This window comes from Brassica napus, chromosome A5 (genome assembly GCF_020379485.1).
Source record: "Brassica napus cultivar Da-Ae chromosome A5, Da-Ae, whole genome shotgun sequence".
Taxonomy (NCBI): domain Eukaryota; kingdom Viridiplantae; phylum Streptophyta; class Magnoliopsida; order Brassicales; family Brassicaceae; genus Brassica; species Brassica napus.
Window position 1 is genome coordinate 25,614,865 of NC_063438.1, and position 20,339 is coordinate 25,635,203.

Here is a 20,339-nt window from a genome sequence, read left to right on the forward strand (position 1 = left end):
AATGAGTGGGAGAGAAGATGAAGAAGAGGAAGGTATAAAAACAGAGTAGAGCATGAGAATTTAGGTGGGAATAATTTAAAGTAGTCATACTCTTTTCGGTTAAGTTATTGCAGTTTGGTACGATGAAATAGGTTTTGTCTTTTTCTTACATCATCGCTAGTAGTTTCTTGTATTTTCTTACGTACCCCAGGCCCATTTGCGTTTTGATTACGTAGAAAAGCTTTAAATTTTTAGTGAAATGAACTAGTTTTGAAACCATGACTAGTAGTTTGTAAACTTTGATGCCTCTGATAGGCTATCCATCCACGAAAGCTATTTTCCAATGTGAATAAGGGACCAAGATCTCGAGGAAGTTGCAATTTTTGATAGAATAAAGGCAATAGAGGATCAGAGTCATCATCAACCGTTAAAAGAAAAGGCGGGAGCATAACAGTATAAACTGACACCCTGTATAGCTAACAGCAGGAGAATGATAGAGGCTTAATACATCTCTCGGTGTCTTATATAATACTAACCACTGTTTGCTTTAGGTCTATGATTCTTTTTGGTTAAATGAATAATAGTTGGGTTGAAAAGTGATTTACATACATACAATTTCTCATGTAAACCGATTTTATTCCTCTTGAAATGCATATTCTTTTTCAAATTCATGTAATAAAAGAATCGAAATGTACAACATTCCATACAATTTCTGCAGTCTGCACATGAACAATCAGACAAGGTCCATTATAACCGAAATTCATCAACTAAAGGTTGACGTCTAGAATTGATTCTCTTGTTATATGTCTGCAACTCAAATGATCATCTTTCGGCACTGAAGAAGACACACTTACGGCTCAAAAACGTTCTTTAATGCAGATAAGACTCTTCACTATGCATACAACCAGACGTAGTGATAGGAAACAATTGATTAGGAAAAAAGGGGAAAAATAACAATGTGGGATGTAATGAATCGACACATCTCAAAACACAAGTGAAAGCTAACAAATTCCCGAATAAAACTCAGAACCCTAGACTTAAACTGACTGAGACCATTAAACATTCAATCTAGCCTGTTCTAAACAATTAAAAATAATTTATTTTTGCTAAAAAGCAACTTAAGCTTCCCAAACAACCAAACAAATTAAATTTCATTCAAAAAAAAAAAAAAGCAACCAAACAAAAAAATATAAGGAAAGAAATATTAAACACGTAATTCTGCTTTTTCTTCTTTTCTTTGTCTTCTCTTGGACATCCACCAACCATGACCAAACTGGGAAAACAGGTACAATGCAAAGGCCAAGGATCCACTACGAAATCCAATCGGGTTTTACTGATTAACTTGCTTTCCCCAACAACATAGATCCAAGCCCGGCCATTTACATCGCAAGAACACACGACCAGCCTTTTATCCCTTTTATCGTCAATGAAGTAACTCGGCTGAGGGTAGGATTGTTTCTGTACTAAATACGGCAAGTCAGGGATTGACACTTCCATGAAACTCATCCATTTCACATCTCTACTATGCCCATTATCAATCTTGTCCTTGGCCACCCAAATCTGAATCTTCTTTGTTACATGGCACTGCTTTAACAACGAAAACCGATCTCCCCTAAAAACCCTAAGGACAAGAGCATCGCTATGATCGTTCTCCACACACGGTAGACCACAAAAGTTGAAGTATTTTCCGCTCCCAAAATCGAAGCTTACTACTAAGAGCAACGAGCGATGACTCTGGTAATAAGCAACCCAAAACAAATTTCCATTCAACGATACACCTCTTGTCGAGTGCATATAGAACAAATTTTGAGGCGATGTTTCATCTTTTACTTCTTTCAACACTTGTTTCCACGTATCGGTGCCAAGGTCATCGATTCTCCATGCAGTGGTAGAGCTTATAGTATTTAGATAAAACGCAAGGGTTTCATAAACAATTTTCTTACCTATCCTATTACCATCATAACCTAGGCCACGATATTCTAAACTAGATTGACTAACCTCGGCCTTGATGCATCTAATTTGTCCGGACCACGGGTTACAAACGACAGCTCCTTCTTTCATGCCACATAGCAAGAGCCCATTGCAATCGACCAAGTCATTAGGTTTCTGATTGTTTAAACCGGGGATATCTAAGGTTAACTCACTCACCTCTATCTCGGGGTTCAGACTTACCGAATAAACCTTGGATTTAGTCACTACAATGAATCGAAACGTCATCTTGTGGTTGTTGATGAAAGTATTGTCGTCGAAGAGAGTGTTCCATCGTTTGCAAACGGTTCTGAATCGGACAAGTGGTTTGGGAGGGACACGAGAGAGGATATCTTCCACTAACTCCCATGGAAGCTTCTCTTTGTTTTCCATTATAGGGTTTTTGTTGTGTTTCATGAGTCGCTGCAGCCTTTTCATATTGACGATTCTTACAGAAAAATATTTCTTGTTTTCTTTTATATCAAATCCGGAGTTTACAAAACAATATTTTGGTATATATAAACATTAGATCCCCCATATTCTCTCCGTTCGTATTTATCATGTGTTTTATTTTATTTTTCATATTTATTTTGGAAAAGAAAGTATAAGACTATCCGTTTACAGAAAAGAAATATTAATATATATACGACCATGCCGAAACCTACGTGCATGGGCTTTTTTTCTAAACGCTATGTTTTGTTGAGATCTTATAAGTATTTTCAAGAATCACCATTAATATCTCTATTTTTAATTGTGAAGGTGATACATAAGTTCTACCTTTAGTGGATCAAAGATCAAGCTTGTCGAAAAAAAAAAAAGATCAAACTTGTCTCTGTGGCAAAACTTTATTGGACAAGTTAACTTGCATTAGAACGTTGTGGTATTGTACTGCTAGTAAGTAGATGGTGCATGTTTCTTCTGTGCATATTTTTGATAATTAATGTTGAGACAAATGTAGTTCTTAAAATTAGGAACATATAGTACATACGACTACCATATAGTCAAAAGAATTTAACGTACGTTTCGAAGTCAAAACCACGAGTTAAACAGAATTCGTTAAACATAACCTAGTTTGCTCCAAAACATTATAAAAGAAACCATTCTGAGAAAATAAAAGCAAAACAAAAACAAAAAGGAAATTTAGCAAAATCTCTACTTCCAACAAAGAAGGTTGTTAATGAAAACAACAAAACCAAATCAACCGAACCTTCCTCAAGAACCAAACAAGAAGCTGGATGTAATGAGATTAAACTAGTCATCCTGCTTCTTCTCTTTTACCTCCAGGAACCGAGACCAAGCTGGGAATTAAGGAGCAATGCGAAGGCCAAAAATCGGCAACAAGATCTATTTTGGTTTTACTGATCAAGTTATTGTTCCCCACAACATAGATCAAAGCTTGGCCATCTGTGTCGCAAGAACACACTACAAGCCTCTTATCGTTGATGAAGTAACTTGGCTGTACCAAATCCGGCAAGTTAGGAATCGACACTTCCATGAAATTCATCCATTCCACATCTCTACCACCCCGTTTATGAATCTTGTTCTTGGTCACCCAAATCTGAATCTTCTTTGTTAGATGTGATTGCTTTAACAACGAAAACCGATCTCCAATAAATACCCTAAGAACAAGAGCATCATCATGCTTGTTATCCTCACATGGCAGGTCACAAAATTGGTTGAATGTTTCCTTAGTAAAATCGAAGTTAACTATGAAGTACGAGTACTTGGTTTCGTTATAAGAAGCAACACGATACCAAGTTCCATTCAAAGACACACCACTGGTACTGTGAAAAGTAATTACAGTTGTACCTTCCTCAGTAGTACTAGGACTACTACTACTACCACTAGACTTCATCACACCTCTTTGTTCCTTCCATGCATCGGATGAAAAATCAAGGGTTTTCCAAAATGTCTTTGTAGGATCTAGTTCCGTTCGATGAGTCCCAAGGGTCTTGTAACCATTATCATCATCATAACCTATGCCACTGAAATCAAAACTTTGATGGTTACCCTCGTGCTCGACCCGTCTAGTCTGTTTTAACCATGGGTTCGAAACCATGCCTCTTTTACCCATGTCACATAGCAAAAGCCCATCGCAATCCATCAAGCGTCTAGGTAACGCATGAGGTTCTAAATCAGGAACATCTAACATCAAGTCATGCACCTCGATCTTTGGATTGACACTTACCGAATAAATCTTGGATTTGGTTGCTAAGATGAATCGATACGTCATCTTGGTCTTGTGTTTTTTGATGAACGTCTTGTCGCTTAAAAGAGCGTTCCATTGTTTGGAGACGGTTCTGAACCGGACAAGAGATTCAGGAGGGACACAAGAGAGGATCTCTTCAGTCAAATCCCACGGAAGCTTCTCCTGGTTAGCCATTAGGGTCTTTTACTTTCAGATTAACTACTTTGCTTATTAAGTTTTCCCAACTAGGGTTTCAACTGTTTATTCCGTAAACATATCCGTAGAAGATTAAAGATATTTACAAAAGACAAAATTGTAAAAAGATATACATACGACTACTAACGCGCGTATCTAGTTTGGAAAATTAGTAAATCTGATAATTGAAGCAATGTATGTTTTAAAATTTTAAGAAATATAGTAAATGTGTATTATGACTTTTTTTATGGTTTTTTTTTTAACTTTTTAACCATGATATAAGTCTTATTTTAGAGTGATTATATATTTTGAATCCTTTTAGAACCATTGCAGCTGGTTTAAGTACAACTAGATATTGACCCGCCCTCGAGAGGGCGGGTATATATTTTGTTTTTAAATTTTTTTGTCTAATATAATTTAGGGTTTTTAACGTAAAAACCCCTCAATTATGTTTCATTCGGGTAAAAACCCCTCAAGTATTGATTCAATGAATAAACCCCTCAAGTTAGTTTTCTTAACAAATCAAACCCTCCGTTAATTCTACCGTTTATGCAATACGCTGTGTTTTGATTACTCGTAAACTACATGATTTTTTTAATTAAATAAGATGACATTAGATTAAAACACGGCATGTAGTTTAGGAATAGGACTTAAAGCCTCTGTAAAAATCCTAAGTGTTTTTAAAAAATCTCAAAGTTATCATAAGACATACGACAACGACCGATGACGAACCCTTGTTTATCAAATTCTGGGGTTTTCAAGTTTCCATAGTGAGATTCAGGAGAGGGCAAAATTCAGAGAGATTTGGAGAGTTCTTTTCTGTTTTGTGTATTCTGTTTCGAAATTGAAAAGGAACGGTGAAGGAATCGTGAGACAAACTGAAGGAAAAAAAAAAGTGAAAGAGTTTCAGGTTTTTGGTGTTTCAAGGTCATAAGAACCTGCTTTTGTCTCGACACCATGTTACTCTTCTTTTGCTTTTTTGTAAGTTTTAGGTTTATGAGAAAATTTTCATGTTTCTGTGTATTTTTGTGACTTAACGACTTGATTGTGGATAATAAATGAAAAAATGTTAACAGCAACAACTTGAGCATAAGATACAAACAACTCATAAGATACACACAAGGTAGGAATCATACACCACCAACAACTAACAATAACAATTTGATCAAAATAAACCAACAACACTTCTAAAACTTAGCTCTAATACTCTCCAAGACCACAATAATCTCTCCTACGTCTTTCTTCAAATCAAGGTCTTGCTTCAGCTCCATTAATTCTTTCTCTATGGTAGCTTGTTTTTCAGCCACAAGATCAAACTCTTCCATATGTGCTTCATCCATCTGGCCACTTAAAACATATGGCCATGACCAAAGATAGCTCCACATCAATAGAATTTTCCTCCTGGATTCTCTTTTGTTTTTGAAATCAACATAATTGTCAATGATTCACACTGACACTTTCTGGGTATTCCACGACCTAAATCCATTGTGGTTATGACTCCTACTATCAATCTCTTTACACTAAAATCAATAGAAAATTCAAATATTAACAACAATTTAAAAGAAGAAATAGCAAAACCACAGGCTAGTTAATGGCATAAGAACAAAAATTTCGAAAAATAAGAACATGAAATAGTTTGTTTACTTACATGAACGAAGAGGACTGAAGAAAAGTTGGAGAGAACAAGCAAGAACCCTAAAATTTTCGATTTGGGGATTCTGAAAATAGATGAAGAAAAGATATGAAAGCTGTGACGTTTTTGGCCATTTAATGAAACGATGCGTTTCTCACTTAACGACAAATCACAGCTTTTAACGATACTGTAGACGGAGGGGTCGATTTGTTAAGAAAACTAACTTGAGGGGTTTATTCATTGAATAAATAATTGAGGGGTTTTTACCCGAATGAAACATAATTGAGGGGTTTTTACGTTAAAAATCCTATAATTTATATGGTTGTGTGTTTGTAGAATCATATTTTTGTATGATATGAATTTAATAGAATAGATAATTTTTGTAAGTATATTAAATAAATCAAGTTCCATATGTATTTGTGTCTTTCCTTATATCATATATGTATTTTTTTGTAATCATATTTGTGTTTTTATCTGTGATCATATATTCATATTATAGACTACATGTAGGGATAAGAGTTCAGGTTCGATTCCGACTATTCAGATATTGGTCTTTAGATGAGAGATTAAAACCTATTTGGATATTTATAAATTTTAGTTCGGATTCAGTTTGGATCATTACGAGTTCAGTTCAAATATGGATATTCATTTAAATTATGTAAAAATATTAAAATACAAATATACCATAAATTCTATTAATTGTGCGATTGGTTTTTCCGCTACCACCCGCAAACGCTGCTTTTGCGGTTGGTAGCGGTTGTCGGCGGTTTGCAACAATCACTCAAATCGCTCTAAACCGCTTCAACCCGCTCCGAATCTCATAAATTCAAAAGCTGGCTCCAGCTACCGTTTGCGGTTGCGGGCGGTTGCAGGAGGATAATTTTTTTTCTTTTTTTAAATCAATATATATACAAAAAAAATGTTTAATAAAAAATTTAAAATTAAAATTATAAAAATATTAAAATATATCTATTATATTTTAATTAATATTATAAAATTTTATAATAAAAACAATTTCAATAAATTTTCAAAAATTTATGGGTGAAAGTAAAAATATTTAATAAAAAATATTAATTAAAATAAAGAATCCGAGTAATAGTTGGGATTATGTTAGGAAAAATGAAATACATGAACATCATCGAAAAAATTGTTGGGATTTGAACAGTAAAAATAATGGTGGTTACATAACAAAAATAAGATATATGGATACAGTTACAAAAAGTGGTGGTTGCCGATCATTAGGCACTTTAAGTGGGGGATTACATAATATATATATATATTTCATTGCAGTTATATTAAAAAGGTATGTATTATTAAAATTTAAGTTGGACATAACTTTTTATCAATGGGTCACACTGCTGTTTTAATAGAATAGATATAACATTTAATAAATATTTTTGATCGAATAACCTATTTTAATCCCGTTAAACTAAATGATTTTATATGAATGTTTATTTCTATTAAAACCGTTAAAACCTATTTTAACATCTTGCTCTTTGTTAATTGATAAACTTAATGTCTATATAAAATATTTAAAATTTGAATAAATTAATGTCTAGTTGAATAAATCCTAATTTTTAGGTGAGATGTAAGTTATAATTAGTTAAAATAATTAAATATACCAAATTTTATTATAACTAAATATTATATTTTAATAGTCGGTGAAAATAGTATATATTTTCTTTTGTAATATTAAAGGTGAAAAAATGACACTATAATAAGTGTTTTTATTTTGTATTTCTTAACAAATATAAAGTGTCTGTGATATAAAAATTAAATTTTATACTTTTTAACTGAGATTATAAGGAATAATTAGCATACAATTATAGAAAGATATGTCAATAATGTAACTGTATACATAATTATATAAAATAATGTGTTCTATTAATAAAATAAAAGGTTAAAATTCTAAAAAGAAAAAGGTTCAGATTATCCAATAACACACAAAAGAAAATTTTGATAGAATACTGTTGAAAGGAAGTAAGCAAACTTAATTTTGATATAAACCCAAAAGAAAAGAATAATTATTATCATTTATATAACAGTTGCCTAATATAAATATTAGAAAGAAGTGGTGTGGCCATCGATAATTATGGAAAGGAGGTTACAAAATACATGGTTTGACCAATAGATGGTAGTTATGGAAATGCGGTTTTAATTTCAATTCAGTTTAAAAGTATTATGTTTTATTTTTTTTAGATTTGATAACATAGCAATTATTAGACTCAACATATGTCAATTGGTCATACTTGCGTTTTAATAGAATAGATTTTGGATGAATTTAGAAAATTCTGAAGCATAAGGAGAAGGATGCTGAAAAGACCAAGTTGGAATTGAACATTGTATTTGAAAAGTTAATGATGAATTTTTTGATAGAATTACTAGTGTAATCTTATATTTCTTCATATGAATTGTTCTTAATACTAGATTTTTCTGGATAACTTAAAATCTAGATCTTACTTATGGCAGACACAAAAATGTTATCAATTGCCTGAACTAATCTCAATTAATGCAAAGAGATTTGATTTATGGATTTAGTGAATTTATCAAACTTGATTTTAACAATTGCCTGAAATGATCAAATTCACAAAGAGATTTAGAATTTCAGAGTGTTATGCACATCAAATGAAACTGAATGGAACATTATAAGAAAAAGAAATTGTTTACCTCTCTTCGCGATGGGTGTTGGTAGATAAATCTCTGTGTTTATATTTTCATTTCTCTTAACCAATATTTGCTTTAGATCTATGATTATCCCTCTTTAAATGCATTTCTGCATGTAAAATCGAAAGGGATGACATTTGAAAAAAAAAATAACATTCCGTACAATTTCTGCACATGCTGAATCAGACAAGAACTTTTATAACCGAAATAACAGATTCATTAACTACTATAAATGCTCATCTTAAGGCAAACTTTCGGCCCGAGAAACGTCCTTGAATACAGAGAAGACTCTTCTCTTATGCATACAAACCAGATGTAGTGATAGTAATCAATTGAATTATATTGAAAGAAACAAAAATAAAAAAATAACAAATTGGGAAAGACTCTTCTCTTATGCATACAAACCAGATGTAGTGATAGTAATCAATTGAATTATATTGAAAGAAACAAAAATCAAAAGGAAAAAAATAACAAATTGGGATGTAATGAATGGACACAATCAGCCTAGGAGCCTCAACGGTTTTGAAGAGTTTCAATTGCCTTTCTCCACTGCAAAGCTCGTTGTTTCGAGTCTTCAATCGATAGAACCTTCTTCGGCTGCCAAATCAAATCAAACAGTCAAGTTTCATCTCCTATAAAATATAAATAAAACAACGGAAAGCTGGTGAGAGCCATTGGATTGTTGTGTCTTACTGTGCAAATCTTGAAATGGGAAGGACTTGAGATTTGAACGTTGAGGTCACTGGAGTTATCAGACCAGATGATATTCCCTTTGGCAACAAGCTTTGATGGATCGACGTAGATCAGTCTCGGTTTGTTGGTGAGTATCAGCTGCACCTTCTTACTCGTGATTTTCCGTAGCTTCTTCACTGCTGATAGCATTATAACCGATTCTCCCGGTTCAAGAAACTGTTGCCTGATTATAACAGAACCGAGTTAGGATTTGAGTACAGAGACCAGTAAAAAGCCTAGTTAGTGTCTCACCATCTCGAATCAAAAGAGTCTATGGAGGCAAGCCTGGTTATGGAACCAGAGGATTCAGAAGTTGAAGAGGGACCATTGTTCTGCATGGCTGAGGCATCTCCAACATGTGTTGGGTTCCATGGAGAACCGTCTCTCTCAGGAGATGCTGACTGAGACTGCACAAGATAAAAACTGGATCAAGATAAAAACTGGTTAGGAGTACATATATATATAAGGAGGTAAATACCGAAGGATCTGGAGCTAGTTTTGGAGGAGTTTGTGATCTTGGTTTTTTCCAGTCAACTCCTTTGAAGAAAGGATGTCTCTTGAGAGAAGCATAACCTTCTGGTCCAGCTCCTGGTCTTCTACTAGGATCTGTATCCTGAAAGAGAGTACCAGAGATCAAGGCTTGTTATGTTTCCTAATGAGCAAAAGGACTTAAGGTAAGGGAGCATAGCTTACCAGCAACCGGTCGATGAGGTCTCTTGCTGCTTCTGAGAAATGATTTGGGAACTTTAAGTCTCTAGCAATGATTCTTTGGAAAATCAGCCATTCACTTGCGTCTTTGAATGGAGATGTTCCTGATAGCATTTGGTACAGAGTGCAGCCCAGTGCCCAAAGATCGTTTCTGTTTGAAGTTGTTCCACAAATAACAAAGAAAAATTGTTTCAAGTAAGAGCCATTGTAGTATAGTAATCCACAGAACCAAAAAAGCTTCATCACATAGTGGTGAAACATTTGTTCTAACCAGCAAAGAACCAAATTGATATATTTTAAAATAGGTGTAGGCGTTCAAAAAAGTCTAAGCGCCCGCTTAAACAATAATGCTCTCTATAAGGCGTTTAACCGTCGACTAGCGATTTCTTGAACATTGGTTCTAACATAACAGTCTGTACCCGAAAGTTGCTGGAGAGGAGTTGAGAACTTCAGGAGGAACATATGCAGCCGTACCGACAAAAGTGCAGGCCTTATCATCTGCATAAGTCACCAGTGTTACAGACATGCTTACAAAACAAGAATCTGTAAACAATTATCAATAACTACTAAAGCCTTGAGAATATAGGAAAGGAGATGGAACTTCATATATTTACCGGAAGCTGCATTGGGAAGTAGAGTGATCTGGCTGTCTTGCATTGGCTTTACACTACCAAAATCAGCAATCTTAATGTGTCCATCTGAAGTCAGCAACAGATTCTCCGGCTACTCACTCAAAAATACAAGTTAGCAATAACGTCCTTGTTAAGGTGATATGTTAGAGAAAGAAGCTACCTTAATATCTCTATGTATCAGTCCCATAGTATGTATATACTCAAGAGCATCCACAACTTCTGCACCGTAGAACCGAGCTTCATCCTCTGATAGACGACCTTTCTGCCAAAAACACAACACAATATTTTGAGAATATGAAACAATCTTCACAGATTCTGAATAGTAGTAATCTTACTCTGGTGATTTGGTCAAAAAGCTCCCCACCTTCGCATGATTCAAGCGCCATGTCTATAAAATGAGACCAAGATCATTTATTATTCAAGCACAGAGAGTGGATGGTCTATAAAAGAAAGAAACTATAGCTTACATAGAGAGAAGTTATCTTGAAATGTGAAGAAGAGTTTGACAATCCCAGGATGGTCAAGCTGATCAAGAACAATCCTCTCGAGTTTGACATAAGCTGTTTTATTCTCCTTGGTGATAAACTTTTTGTCCATGATCTTCAACGCGTACACGCCTCCATCCTTCTTCTTCGTCGCCCTAACAACCTGTGTTCAAATTTATCCACAAGCCTGCTTATGTAAAGGATCTCAATTTTTAGGTAGAGAGCATACAGATTTGATGAGTAAAGATCAAGACCTTTGAATAAGAGCCAACGCCATAGATCTTGTCGAGCTCGAAATCCTGGATGGTGAAATTCTCCTGAGGAGCCTTGAATGCGAAGCTCTTGCTTCTTGATATGCTGCTGCCTTCACCATTCCCTTGAAGAGAAAGCTTTGAATCAAATTCATTCTCCATTGTCATCAACTTTCTTCTACATCTCGACAAGTCCCCACATTGGATCTATTACATAAGACGAGAACTTTCTCAATTCGATGAAGAAGAAAGAATGTGACACTTTCTTCATCTTCTTCTTATCTATTTTTAACATAATAATTTTATAAGAGTCATTTGTATTTTTATTTCATTACTTCAACATGTGAAACATGAAACATTCTATGAGAAATGTTTTTTTTTTTTTTTGCTAAATCGTATAATGTCAATTTTCTCATAATATGAACATTAGGAGAAAAAGGAAAAAAAAAACAAAATCTTAAGACATCACTTTCAGTTTCTGTCTGTGTTTCACATCACTTTCAGTTTTTTCGGGCAAACCTTTTCAGACAAGCGGGTAGCTCAGCCGCAGCATCTTCACCGATTCTTCTCTTCTTACCAGCAGCACTGTTCTCTTGCTCCGGGAACGTTCTCTTCGCGTTCTCCACTAACTCTTTCTTCTTCTTAGTCCTCTTACTCGGTTTATTCCTTCCTTTAGTCTTCTTCTTCAGCTCAACCCCCTTCGCCGCTTCTACCGCCACCTCTTTCTCAGCTTCAATCTCTCCTCTAGTCAACCTCTCCTTCCTCCTCGAAGGTCTCATCGCACCGATCTTAGAAGGATCCAGCATGATCGTCTCAGGCGGGAGCTTATCAAGAAGCAAGTGCACTTCCTTCTCCCGCCTCTGCTTCGTCGTTTCAAACGGGTTAGCCACCCAAGAATCGAAGTTCGGCTCTCCAGACCCTGGAATGAGAACGCTGGACCATCCCATCGAGTGACCGATCCCCAGAACGTCCTCGTACGGTCTGAACATGACCTTCTCGATCTGGTAGCCTTTCACCATCGAGTGGCTCATGTATCTGCTATAGTCACCGCTCGAGTCTCCTAGAACCTGGACGAACGATCCTGTTCCAGCTGCTAGCAGACCTTTCTGGCTGAAACTCAGCGTCTTGGCGTGGAAGCCGTGGATGGTCTGAACCTCCTCGAACTTGCGCAGATCCCAGATCTTGAGTTTGCGCTCTTTGCCTGACGTAGCCATGAGGTGGCCGTTGTGGTGGAAAGCGAGAGAGGAGACTGGACCGGGGTGGCACTGCATTTGGACTAGAGGTGCTTGGCTTGTTGGTTTCCACATTGTGACGGTTCCACCAGAGTGTCCCAAGGCGACGACGCCGTTGTAAGGATTCACTTCCATTACATCTGTTCTGCCTTTGCCTGTTCGGATACTAGCCACCATGTCTCCGTAGGTTACGTCTTGGTAATGTAGCTGACCGATTTTGTTCACTGATGCGAGGAGGAAATGGTTCTTTAGGAACCTGAGTCTAGCCACTGGACCACGTTCCTGAAGTAGACAAAGGTTTGAGTCAATATAACCAAGAACACCATCGATATATTTCAATGAACGTATAAAATAAATCAATAAGCCTCACCTTCAAACAATGGAGTTCAGTTCCATCTCTCGCATAGATATAAGAATACCTGTCAAAAATCAACGAGTCAAAACATAAGACTAAGACACAAGGAGGTATAGCATAGAGAAGGTGATGTTAATAGATGTGAAAACACACATACTTCTTCTGGGCAGCTGCAAAGAATTGGTCATTGTGCAGGAATGCAACATCACGTACTGTTTCTCTTACCTGCAGATATCATCAACTTCTGTTAAGACCTTAATCATAAAGATTACATATAACAAGCCCTGATTAAGGTTATTATTTATGGTATTAAAAAAAGCCGACCTGGATCTCTTTAATTAGGTTCATACTCATCATGTCTACAAGAGCAAGGTGGCCTTTGCGACCACCAGCTAGCATATGCCGTCCACTTGCAGTAAAATCAAGTTTGTACGGGCCAAAATCTACATATGATGCCAGCAAAATGAATCACAAGAACACATAAATAAAAAAAGAAGTCTCTATCACACAGAGTAACCTAATTACAAATTTTACAAACTTGAAATATGACTTTCCCTCTGAGTTACCTGGAAGCACAATGTCATATTGGTTTCTTGAGCTTAATATATCCACTTCTTTGGCAATATCTGTCTGCTTGACCCTCCAAGTCTTCTCTAAACCATCAGTCTCCAGGTACCCTGCCGAAGCCGGCAAGAGCCACTACATAAAACACAAACCAGATAACAAGACACCAATTAAGAATTTGAAACCAGCTGAAGAATTAGAACTGTTGCTTAACCACAAGTGAAGCATTCATCTCCAAGAAGCACCGGCAAAAAAGTGTAAAAACAAGATCAACACAAAGCTTACTGAAGGAGTAAAACTTTTACCTTCTCGATTTTAGCAGCAGCTTTAGCAGACTTCCCATACAACTTCTCTCGTGAAGCAAGTTGAGTCTTTAGTTTCTTATCTTTCAACGTCTGCAGAACAAGAAGAAAAACACTCAACCTCTGCATTCCACAAACCAAAAAAAAAACAACAAATCATTACCTCTAGATTAGCACCTTCTCCTCTAAGATACTTCTTCTCTTTAGCCTCCAGCTCAACATCAATCTCCTGCATAGAAATTTAAAGCAAAGTTCTCAACTTTACTGAAACCCACAAACAATTAAAATGTTTGAAACTAGTACCTGCTCATCAGGAGGCAAGACCTTATCCATGAGACTGTTATCCTCTAAAGCGACCTCCATTATAACCTAAACGTATCAGACAACTCATTACATTTAAATCTCAAAACCAACGGATCCAGCAGTAATATATAACGGGAAGAGTTGTGAAGATCGAGACGAACCTGAGAAAAAGATTGAACTTTTGAATTAGCTTTCACCTGAGAGGCGTGAGTTTGAGATTTGAGACGGCGGCGGTGAGGAAGAAACAGCACACGGCGACGGTGAAGCTTTTTTAAATGGGTTTAGCAGAAGAAAGATGTGTTAATTGAGGAAGAGCTCCGAGATCGAACCTGCGCTGATTGGACTTGTTTTTGTAATTTTAGGAAAAAAGGAAAAAAAAAATCGAGATAATTTGAGTAGGCCTGGGGTTGACAAAAATAAAGAGTATTGGGCCTGGAGTACTCTTAACTGGGCCTGAGCTGGGTAAAAGAAAGAGCCTAGCGAGACCCACGAGCTAGAGATTACTCTAACCCCCTGTAGGCAGTGATTACTCTTCTACAGTTTTCAAATACGTAAGTGCATGTTCGCTTGAAGCCATTTCAATGTGGATGACTTGTATGTTTAGTTTACTCTTGCATGAGTCTTCCAAGCTATTTTTTTTTCTACTAGATTTTTCTGTATATATGTTTCATGCTGATAATGCTATGTGCAATTAGATCAATCAAGATGATAGTATGATCACACATCTAGAACATAATGTGTGGCTAGTTAACTTCACATTAATGTTTTCATCCACTTGCTTGAAAGTGATTCTCTAATGGAGAACCGACCCATCTTAGCTATTTTGGACCTTTAGGACAACATTGTTTGTTATTATTATTAGTTTTTTTTTTGTTAACTAGCTCAAAGCATTGGATTCCAATAAAACTATTTTCCGGATTATTCATAATTTATTAATATAATAATAATAATTCTTATGATTACATTTTTATACTAATATATATAGATAATATTTTCAATATGCAGTGAACTGACATCCAAACATCGTCAACGCTTCCTAATTTCCTTGAAATCTAACAAAAGCCTTGTTAAAAAAAAACTATAAGTAGATTAAGAAAGTACCAATTATGTCTTTCGTAATTATAAATAAATCTTGGTCCCGCATGTGACTGCTGGTTTGCTGGTCCGGTCAGGACTCAGGCGGCCTCTCTAATAATAAAAAGTAACAACTACTATCATCAGCAACCTATTATGATAATTTTCTTGGTTAGATAAATGATGCAATTAATCTATGTCAACTTTAATTTGTATGATATTTACATTCCTTCATTTTGATAACAGGGAGACAATTGAGTATGAAGTTTCATAAACCATCCAAGGGAGAGCCATGATGCTCCTTATCTTTACTTTTGGTGTCGATTGGTATAGTCTTTGGAATTTTATGGCATTTGATAATTTATTGCTGCCTAAATCTAAATATATTAGTGTATAAGATTAAATAACAAAAGAATACATGAATGAGTTCATGATTTGGAGGCCATGCACGTTACGTTTCACTTGCTTTCTTTGTCTACATTGTACATTACAAGATATAAAATGCTAAAACGGTGGTGAATGCTAATCATTTATGTTATTTAGATTAAAAAAACAGAAATATTCTGGAATCCTATGTAGATTTGATCGACTATATGGATTTGCCAAAAATAAAATAAAAAATCATTCTTATCAATTAGGTTTGTTTTCTTTGTAACCCACATGTCATAGTGATTCACTGATTCTTATGCCTACGATATATACTCTTTGTTATCACTGCTTTAGTGTACGGCCATAATGGTTCATGCATACCTTGAAAATATATGCGAGAATATTTCCTCCAACTCAAGATGTATGAATTTCATTATAATGAATATGAATATATTATAATATTTTTCTTGAGAGTATATAACCCCTGATCGATTTACAAAAGTGTTATAAATCCAGGAGTCTTTTTTAATCTTATTTTTTCTTGTCCTCTTTGGTTAGTGATATTTTCCATTTATAGGAAATATGTAACCAAATGAAACAAGATCTACTCTGAATTTGATTAAACTATGATTTCATTGTACAATCATCTGAGTTGATTTTTATTATAATGCATTTTAATTTTATAGGACTGTTTTAGAGTTCAGACTTCCATCCAGATCACTTGTTTTTATTTCCTCATCCAGTGTCCACTTAAGAACCAGAATCTAATTTAGTTGAATTTTAGACGGCTTGGTTTGGCCGAATCAAACAAACGTATAGATGATGGACCACCGAAACTTCAACATCGTGCGTAATTGATGTATTATAAATGCTACAGATTGTTTGATTGTGATTGTATGGTCTCATGGCCTCACAAATAACATCGGCTTATCCTAATACATCTCTCTGTGTCCATACCTCCCTTTGTACCTAAACCAAACCAAAAACGTGTCAATGTCTATAAACCAAAATAAGAAGTTTACAATTACCAAGAGAAAAGAATGGAGTAAAAAAGAAAGGTTGACAAAAACAAAAAGTAAATAAAAGCAAGGACAAGAGATCGAGATTTCCTGCGAGAGATCATTTAGATCTTTCTACTTCTGTACTTTTTTTATTTGGATATTACTACTGACTTGCTTCCACAGATCTACTCTATTTCATCACCACATGCACTCCGATACGTGGCATGTCCAAAAATTGTCATACGTTGCCGTATATCTACACATCATTTGTAATTTTTATATATACATGTTGTACATCACGCAGCGCAGCTAGTGTATATGTACAGAGAGATCGAATCTAACTTCAAATACGACATAGCATAATGATGACAAAAGAAAAAACAAGTCCAGGTAGCAAAATATAAACTAAAGCTAAATCGACAAAATGCAACCACTAGTAGAAGTTGAATCATAATCATATATAGAGGCTAGTAGCAAACTCGTGTTACAGCCTAATAATTGTTAAATGGCATGTAAGGTAGTGTATTTTCATATTATTAATCTCGGCGTGTAAAACGTTGTGGGTCCATCGTATATCTTGAAATCATAATGTCACATAAAAACTAAACAGCTTCTCATATTGGACATTTAGTTGATAGATATAAAAGTTACAAAAACTGTTTGCAATCAGTTGTTTACTTATATATAATGATGCATGAACAAGAGTTTAGATCTAAACACATGCCATGTCTTTAGATTGTAATAGTTACAAGACATATTGAACCAAACTTTATGTTTGAGATCTAAGATAAGACGTTGATCTATAGTTTGTATATATGCAAATGTACTTTACTTATAGTGGTATTACTATTATTTTGATGGTCGTTATAGTTCTTTTTATCAAGTAAAAGTTTCTGTACATACGTACAGACTTTAGTGTTGTTGTTGAGACCATAACCCACACGTTTTTAGATGGGAGGCCGATGGTACAAGAACAGCATTTGCGTTTGTTTCATTTGTCGTGGCCCGCTAATTACTGAGCTTCCAAAATTTAAGTTTAATTTGCCTTTTGTATATTTGCAAAAAAAAAAAAATAGTCTTCCCAGAATTTCGTAAGTTTTTTTAAATCAAAATTACGAAATTATTGCTAGTATTCCAAAAATGACATTAGAACCAAATGTACAGTCATATATAAAGGTTATCCCAAATCATTGCTAGTATTTCGTTCATCTTAAAACTACCCTACCTTAAGCACCGTAAAAAAAGTAAATTGTAACATTTGACCATTAACATCAACAATGTGAGCAATGCTAATCTATGCGTTCGATGCTATACCACTTTGGGTTAGACAACCCCAATCCCGCATTCTTTTTCATTCACGTGGATTACATTCTTGTCCGACAGTAAATTTACTACGTTCATTAATCCAAAAAAAAATTTTGTCGACCGGTTTTACATACTACCATAACACTGAAAGTAACTCTTTTTATCAAAAGAACAATAATATGATAAAAAAAACACTGAAAATAACTCTTTAGTAGTTCATTTTTTAGGTAACACTGAAAGATACTCCTCTTCAATAGTTCATTTTTAGATTAATTTGGCTAGCTTATAATTCTTTTTGCGGCAATTACTACATCAAATTCGTTTTATTGATAAATCATAGAGATTGGAGAGTATACAAACTCTTTGTCTTTCTAAGACGCCTCACTATATTTTCAAAAATAATATGATTTAATTTATATTATCCCCACGTATTTAACTGCAACGCTCCATTACAACCCCGTTTTATAAAAGTTATTATTCGGAAATTAGGTAAACTCTATCAAAACGGTGAAGCACATGTGGTCCAGTTGTACATGCATACAATACAAATACAACTATATGTCGTTAAGCAACAAAAAAACAACAACTATACAAGTAATTTATCATCATACCTTCCCTAGTAATACTATATTTTCTAAATTCGGAAATTACTTTCATTCTCCTTCCTATATATATTTACATTTCTTATCTCCATTCTTTTTTTTTTCTTTTTCACAATCATGTCAAAAAGTAACTCTCGTTTCTAAATGCGACATTCTAACTTTACGCATGTGTATACATGTATGTAAAGACACAAACACATATAACAAGCCCCTCTCAACCTCACTTCTCCAACAAGTTTTCTACATCCACACAAAAAAGGTTTTCCAAACATAAGCACACATTTACAGACATGGATGATCTTGAGTTATTACAAGATCTGTCCCAATTCAACTTCCCAGCAACCATCAAGATCCCATCTAAAACCTCTAAAGACAACAAAGACGGCGATGGTGATAACGACGAGGGCTTTAGCTGCAGCACACCCACATCTCAAGAACACAAGATTCCTTCTGTCCACGATTCTCCACCTCCCCCGCCGAGAAAACCTCGTGCACTGCCTTCAAAACCGTCGCCTACGGCGGCTCTGGTGATAAGATCGTGTAAGAGGAAGCTCTTAGTGTCGGCTCCTGAGATTATCATGAACAAGGAAGAGATTGACCGTTTCTTCTCCTCTGTCTATAGTGACACGTCAACGACGGCTAAACGGCGGAGACGTTATCTTTATTGTGCGCGAAGATGAGCCTTTAGTTCAAGATTTACATTTTCTACAGTTTTACTGGAAATATATAAATTAAAAACCTTATTATAAGTATTTTAATTTTCAAAATGGATGGATAATTTTCTGTAGCCGCATATTAATTCCGCATGGAGGGGTCGTTGTTGTAAATTCCGTAATAAATGAAATTTAATTCCAATTGCCAAGTTTTCTAATAATAATTGGGATATTTATGTCATTTCTAAGAGACAAGATCGAGTTATTTATGATCCAGCGTCATGGGTGGAAAAGTTACGTGATTTCACTATATGTGTCGATAAAACTGTTTTATCCACGCAAGTTACTTACTGTGAATCTGTGATATCATGTTAGCTTAATAAGCCTATAGGTGGTACATCGACGTTTAAGTATGAAACCACTGCATTTATGCAACCGACTAAGGGAAATTAAATGCAATGATTCTGCTATAGTTCACATACATTGAAGCCGTAGACGCCATTTTTATTTTCAAATATATGTTTTATAAGCTATTTCAATAATGGTCCCTTTCGAAATTTACAATCAGTTGAACAAGCTACAGTAAAGTTAAGTGCAGAATTTCATTTTCATTAATAGAAATATTTTTTGTAATAATATACAAGTATCAATGATATCAGTTAATTTTGTTATAAAAAATGCTAATGGCGTTTAAAAGTATTAGGTGCTAATTTGGTAGAAGATGTATCAGTTGCGTGTCCTACGTTGTGAAAGCAACAACAACGCGGAGATAATGAAGCCTTGATCTATGCAACTATCTTTTCTTCTTCTACAAATGTAAATATCATGCACATGTAGTGATACAAATACCTATTTTAAAGTAGTTTTTTTTTTGTAAAAGTAGCAATGTTATAATACTAGCTCAGTAAAAAAACATGCACATGTATATATTTAGTTAGCTCAGTAATATTAATATCAAAATTGCTGATCTGAATTTCACGCTTGTTTCTGACATTTTGACCGGCCGGTAGAGCGACATACGTACGTAACTTTGGGATCTGTAGTTACTATGCAAATCGTTTTTGTATTGAATAATACTATCGAAAATATTCTAAAGATTTCAAAGTTCGAAGTTGATACTCGTCGTTCAATTCTTTACTATCTT

General features: G+C 35.0%; 5 protein-coding genes across 5 annotated transcripts; 1 reads left to right on the plus strand and 4 right to left on the minus strand.

Annotated features, from left to right (window-relative positions):
- Positions 1-391: 391 nt before the first annotated feature.
- Positions 392-2,817, minus strand: LOC106454239 (putative F-box/kelch-repeat protein At1g32430). The gene has a single exon (XM_022720395.2). It carries the CDS (start codon positions 2,383-2,385, stop codon positions 1,135-1,137), a length of 1,251 nt encoding a protein of 416 aa, XP_022576116.2. The 5' UTR covers positions 2,386-2,817; the 3' UTR covers positions 392-1,134.
- Positions 2,818-2,974: 157 nt separating this feature from the next.
- LOC106454873 (putative F-box protein At1g47390) lies at positions 2,975-6,126 on the minus strand. Its single transcript, XM_048779989.1, has 2 exons — positions 5,979-6,126; positions 2,975-5,850 (listed from the first exon to the last, which is right to left on the minus strand). Exon 2 carries the CDS (start codon positions 4,328-4,330, stop codon positions 3,203-3,205), a length of 1,128 nt encoding a protein of 375 aa, XP_048635946.1. The 5' UTR covers positions 4,331-5,850; positions 5,979-6,126; the 3' UTR covers positions 2,975-3,202.
- Positions 6,127-8,821: 2,695 nt separating this feature from the next.
- On the minus strand, positions 8,822-12,130 carry LOC106345560 (3-phosphoinositide-dependent protein kinase 2-like). The gene is made up of 12 exons (XM_013784745.3): positions 11,955-12,130; positions 11,439-11,642; positions 11,167-11,347; positions 11,035-11,087; positions 10,860-10,961; positions 10,682-10,790; positions 10,487-10,565; positions 10,053-10,218; positions 9,838-9,972; positions 9,612-9,766; positions 9,321-9,543; positions 8,822-9,224 (listed from the first exon to the last, which is right to left on the minus strand). The coding sequence occupies exons 2-12, from the start codon at positions 11,601-11,603 to the stop codon at positions 9,141-9,143; spliced, it is 1,452 nt and encodes a 483-aa protein (XP_013640199.2). The 5' UTR covers positions 11,604-11,642; positions 11,955-12,130; the 3' UTR covers positions 8,822-9,140.
- LOC106452611 (probable U3 small nucleolar RNA-associated protein 7) lies at positions 11,799-14,587 on the minus strand. The gene is made up of 9 exons (XM_013894769.3): positions 14,353-14,587; positions 14,192-14,257; positions 14,052-14,117; positions 13,892-13,981; positions 13,589-13,721; positions 13,347-13,465; positions 13,180-13,247; positions 13,038-13,086; positions 11,799-12,949 (listed from the first exon to the last, which is right to left on the minus strand). The coding sequence occupies exons 2-9, from the start codon at positions 14,249-14,251 to the stop codon at positions 11,936-11,938; spliced, it is 1,599 nt and encodes a 532-aa protein (XP_013750223.2). The 5' UTR covers positions 14,252-14,257; positions 14,353-14,587; the 3' UTR covers positions 11,799-11,935.
- Positions 14,588-18,641: 4,054 nt separating this feature from the next.
- On the plus strand, positions 18,642-19,399 carry LOC106377147 (cyclin-dependent protein kinase inhibitor SMR1-like). Its single transcript, XM_013817326.3, has one exon. The coding sequence runs from the start codon at positions 18,719-18,721 to the stop codon at positions 19,220-19,222; it is 504 nt and encodes a 167-aa protein (XP_013672780.3). The 5' UTR covers positions 18,642-18,718; the 3' UTR covers positions 19,223-19,399.
- Positions 19,400-20,339: the final 940 nt, after the last annotated feature.

What these genes read in the sequence shown, in the direction of transcription:
- LOC106454239 (XM_022720395.2), bottom strand. Translation starts at nt 2,385, where the DNA reads ATGAAAAGGCTGCAGCGACTCATGAAACACAACAAAAACCCTATAATG.
- LOC106454873 (XM_048779989.1), bottom strand. Translation starts at nt 4,330, where the DNA reads ATGGCTAACCAGGAGAAGCTTCCGTGGGATTTGACTGAAGAGATCCTC.
- LOC106345560 (XM_013784745.3), bottom strand. Translation starts at nt 11,603, where the DNA reads ATGACAATGGAGAATGAATTTGATTCAAAGCTTTCTCTTCAAGGGAAT. An exon ending in TGATACATAGAGATATTAAG is followed by an intron (nt 10,791 to 10,859) that starts GTAGCTTCTTTC and finishes TTGAGTGAGTAG; the next exon opens with CCGGAGAATCTGTTGCTGAC. An exon ending in CCCATTTCAAGATTTGCACA is followed by an intron (nt 9,225 to 9,320) that starts GTAAGACACAAC and finishes TTGATTTGGCAG; the next exon opens with CCGAAGAAGGTTCTATCGAT.
- LOC106452611 (XM_013894769.3), bottom strand. Translation starts at nt 14,251, where the DNA reads ATGGAGGTCGCTTTAGAGGATAACAGTCTCATGGATAAGGTCTTGCCT. An exon ending in TCTTGCCTCCTGATGAGCAG is followed by an intron (nt 14,118 to 14,191) that starts GTACTAGTTTCA and finishes ATTTCTATGCAG; the next exon opens with GAGATTGATGTTGAGCTGGA. An exon ending in ATATGACATTGTGCTTCCAG is followed by an intron (nt 13,466 to 13,588) that starts GTAACTCAGAGG and finishes CATCATATGTAG; the next exon opens with ATTTTGGCCCGTACAAACTT.
- LOC106377147 (XM_013817326.3), top strand. Translation starts at nt 18,719, where the DNA reads ATGTATGTAAAGACACAAACACATATAACAAGCCCCTCTCAACCTCAC.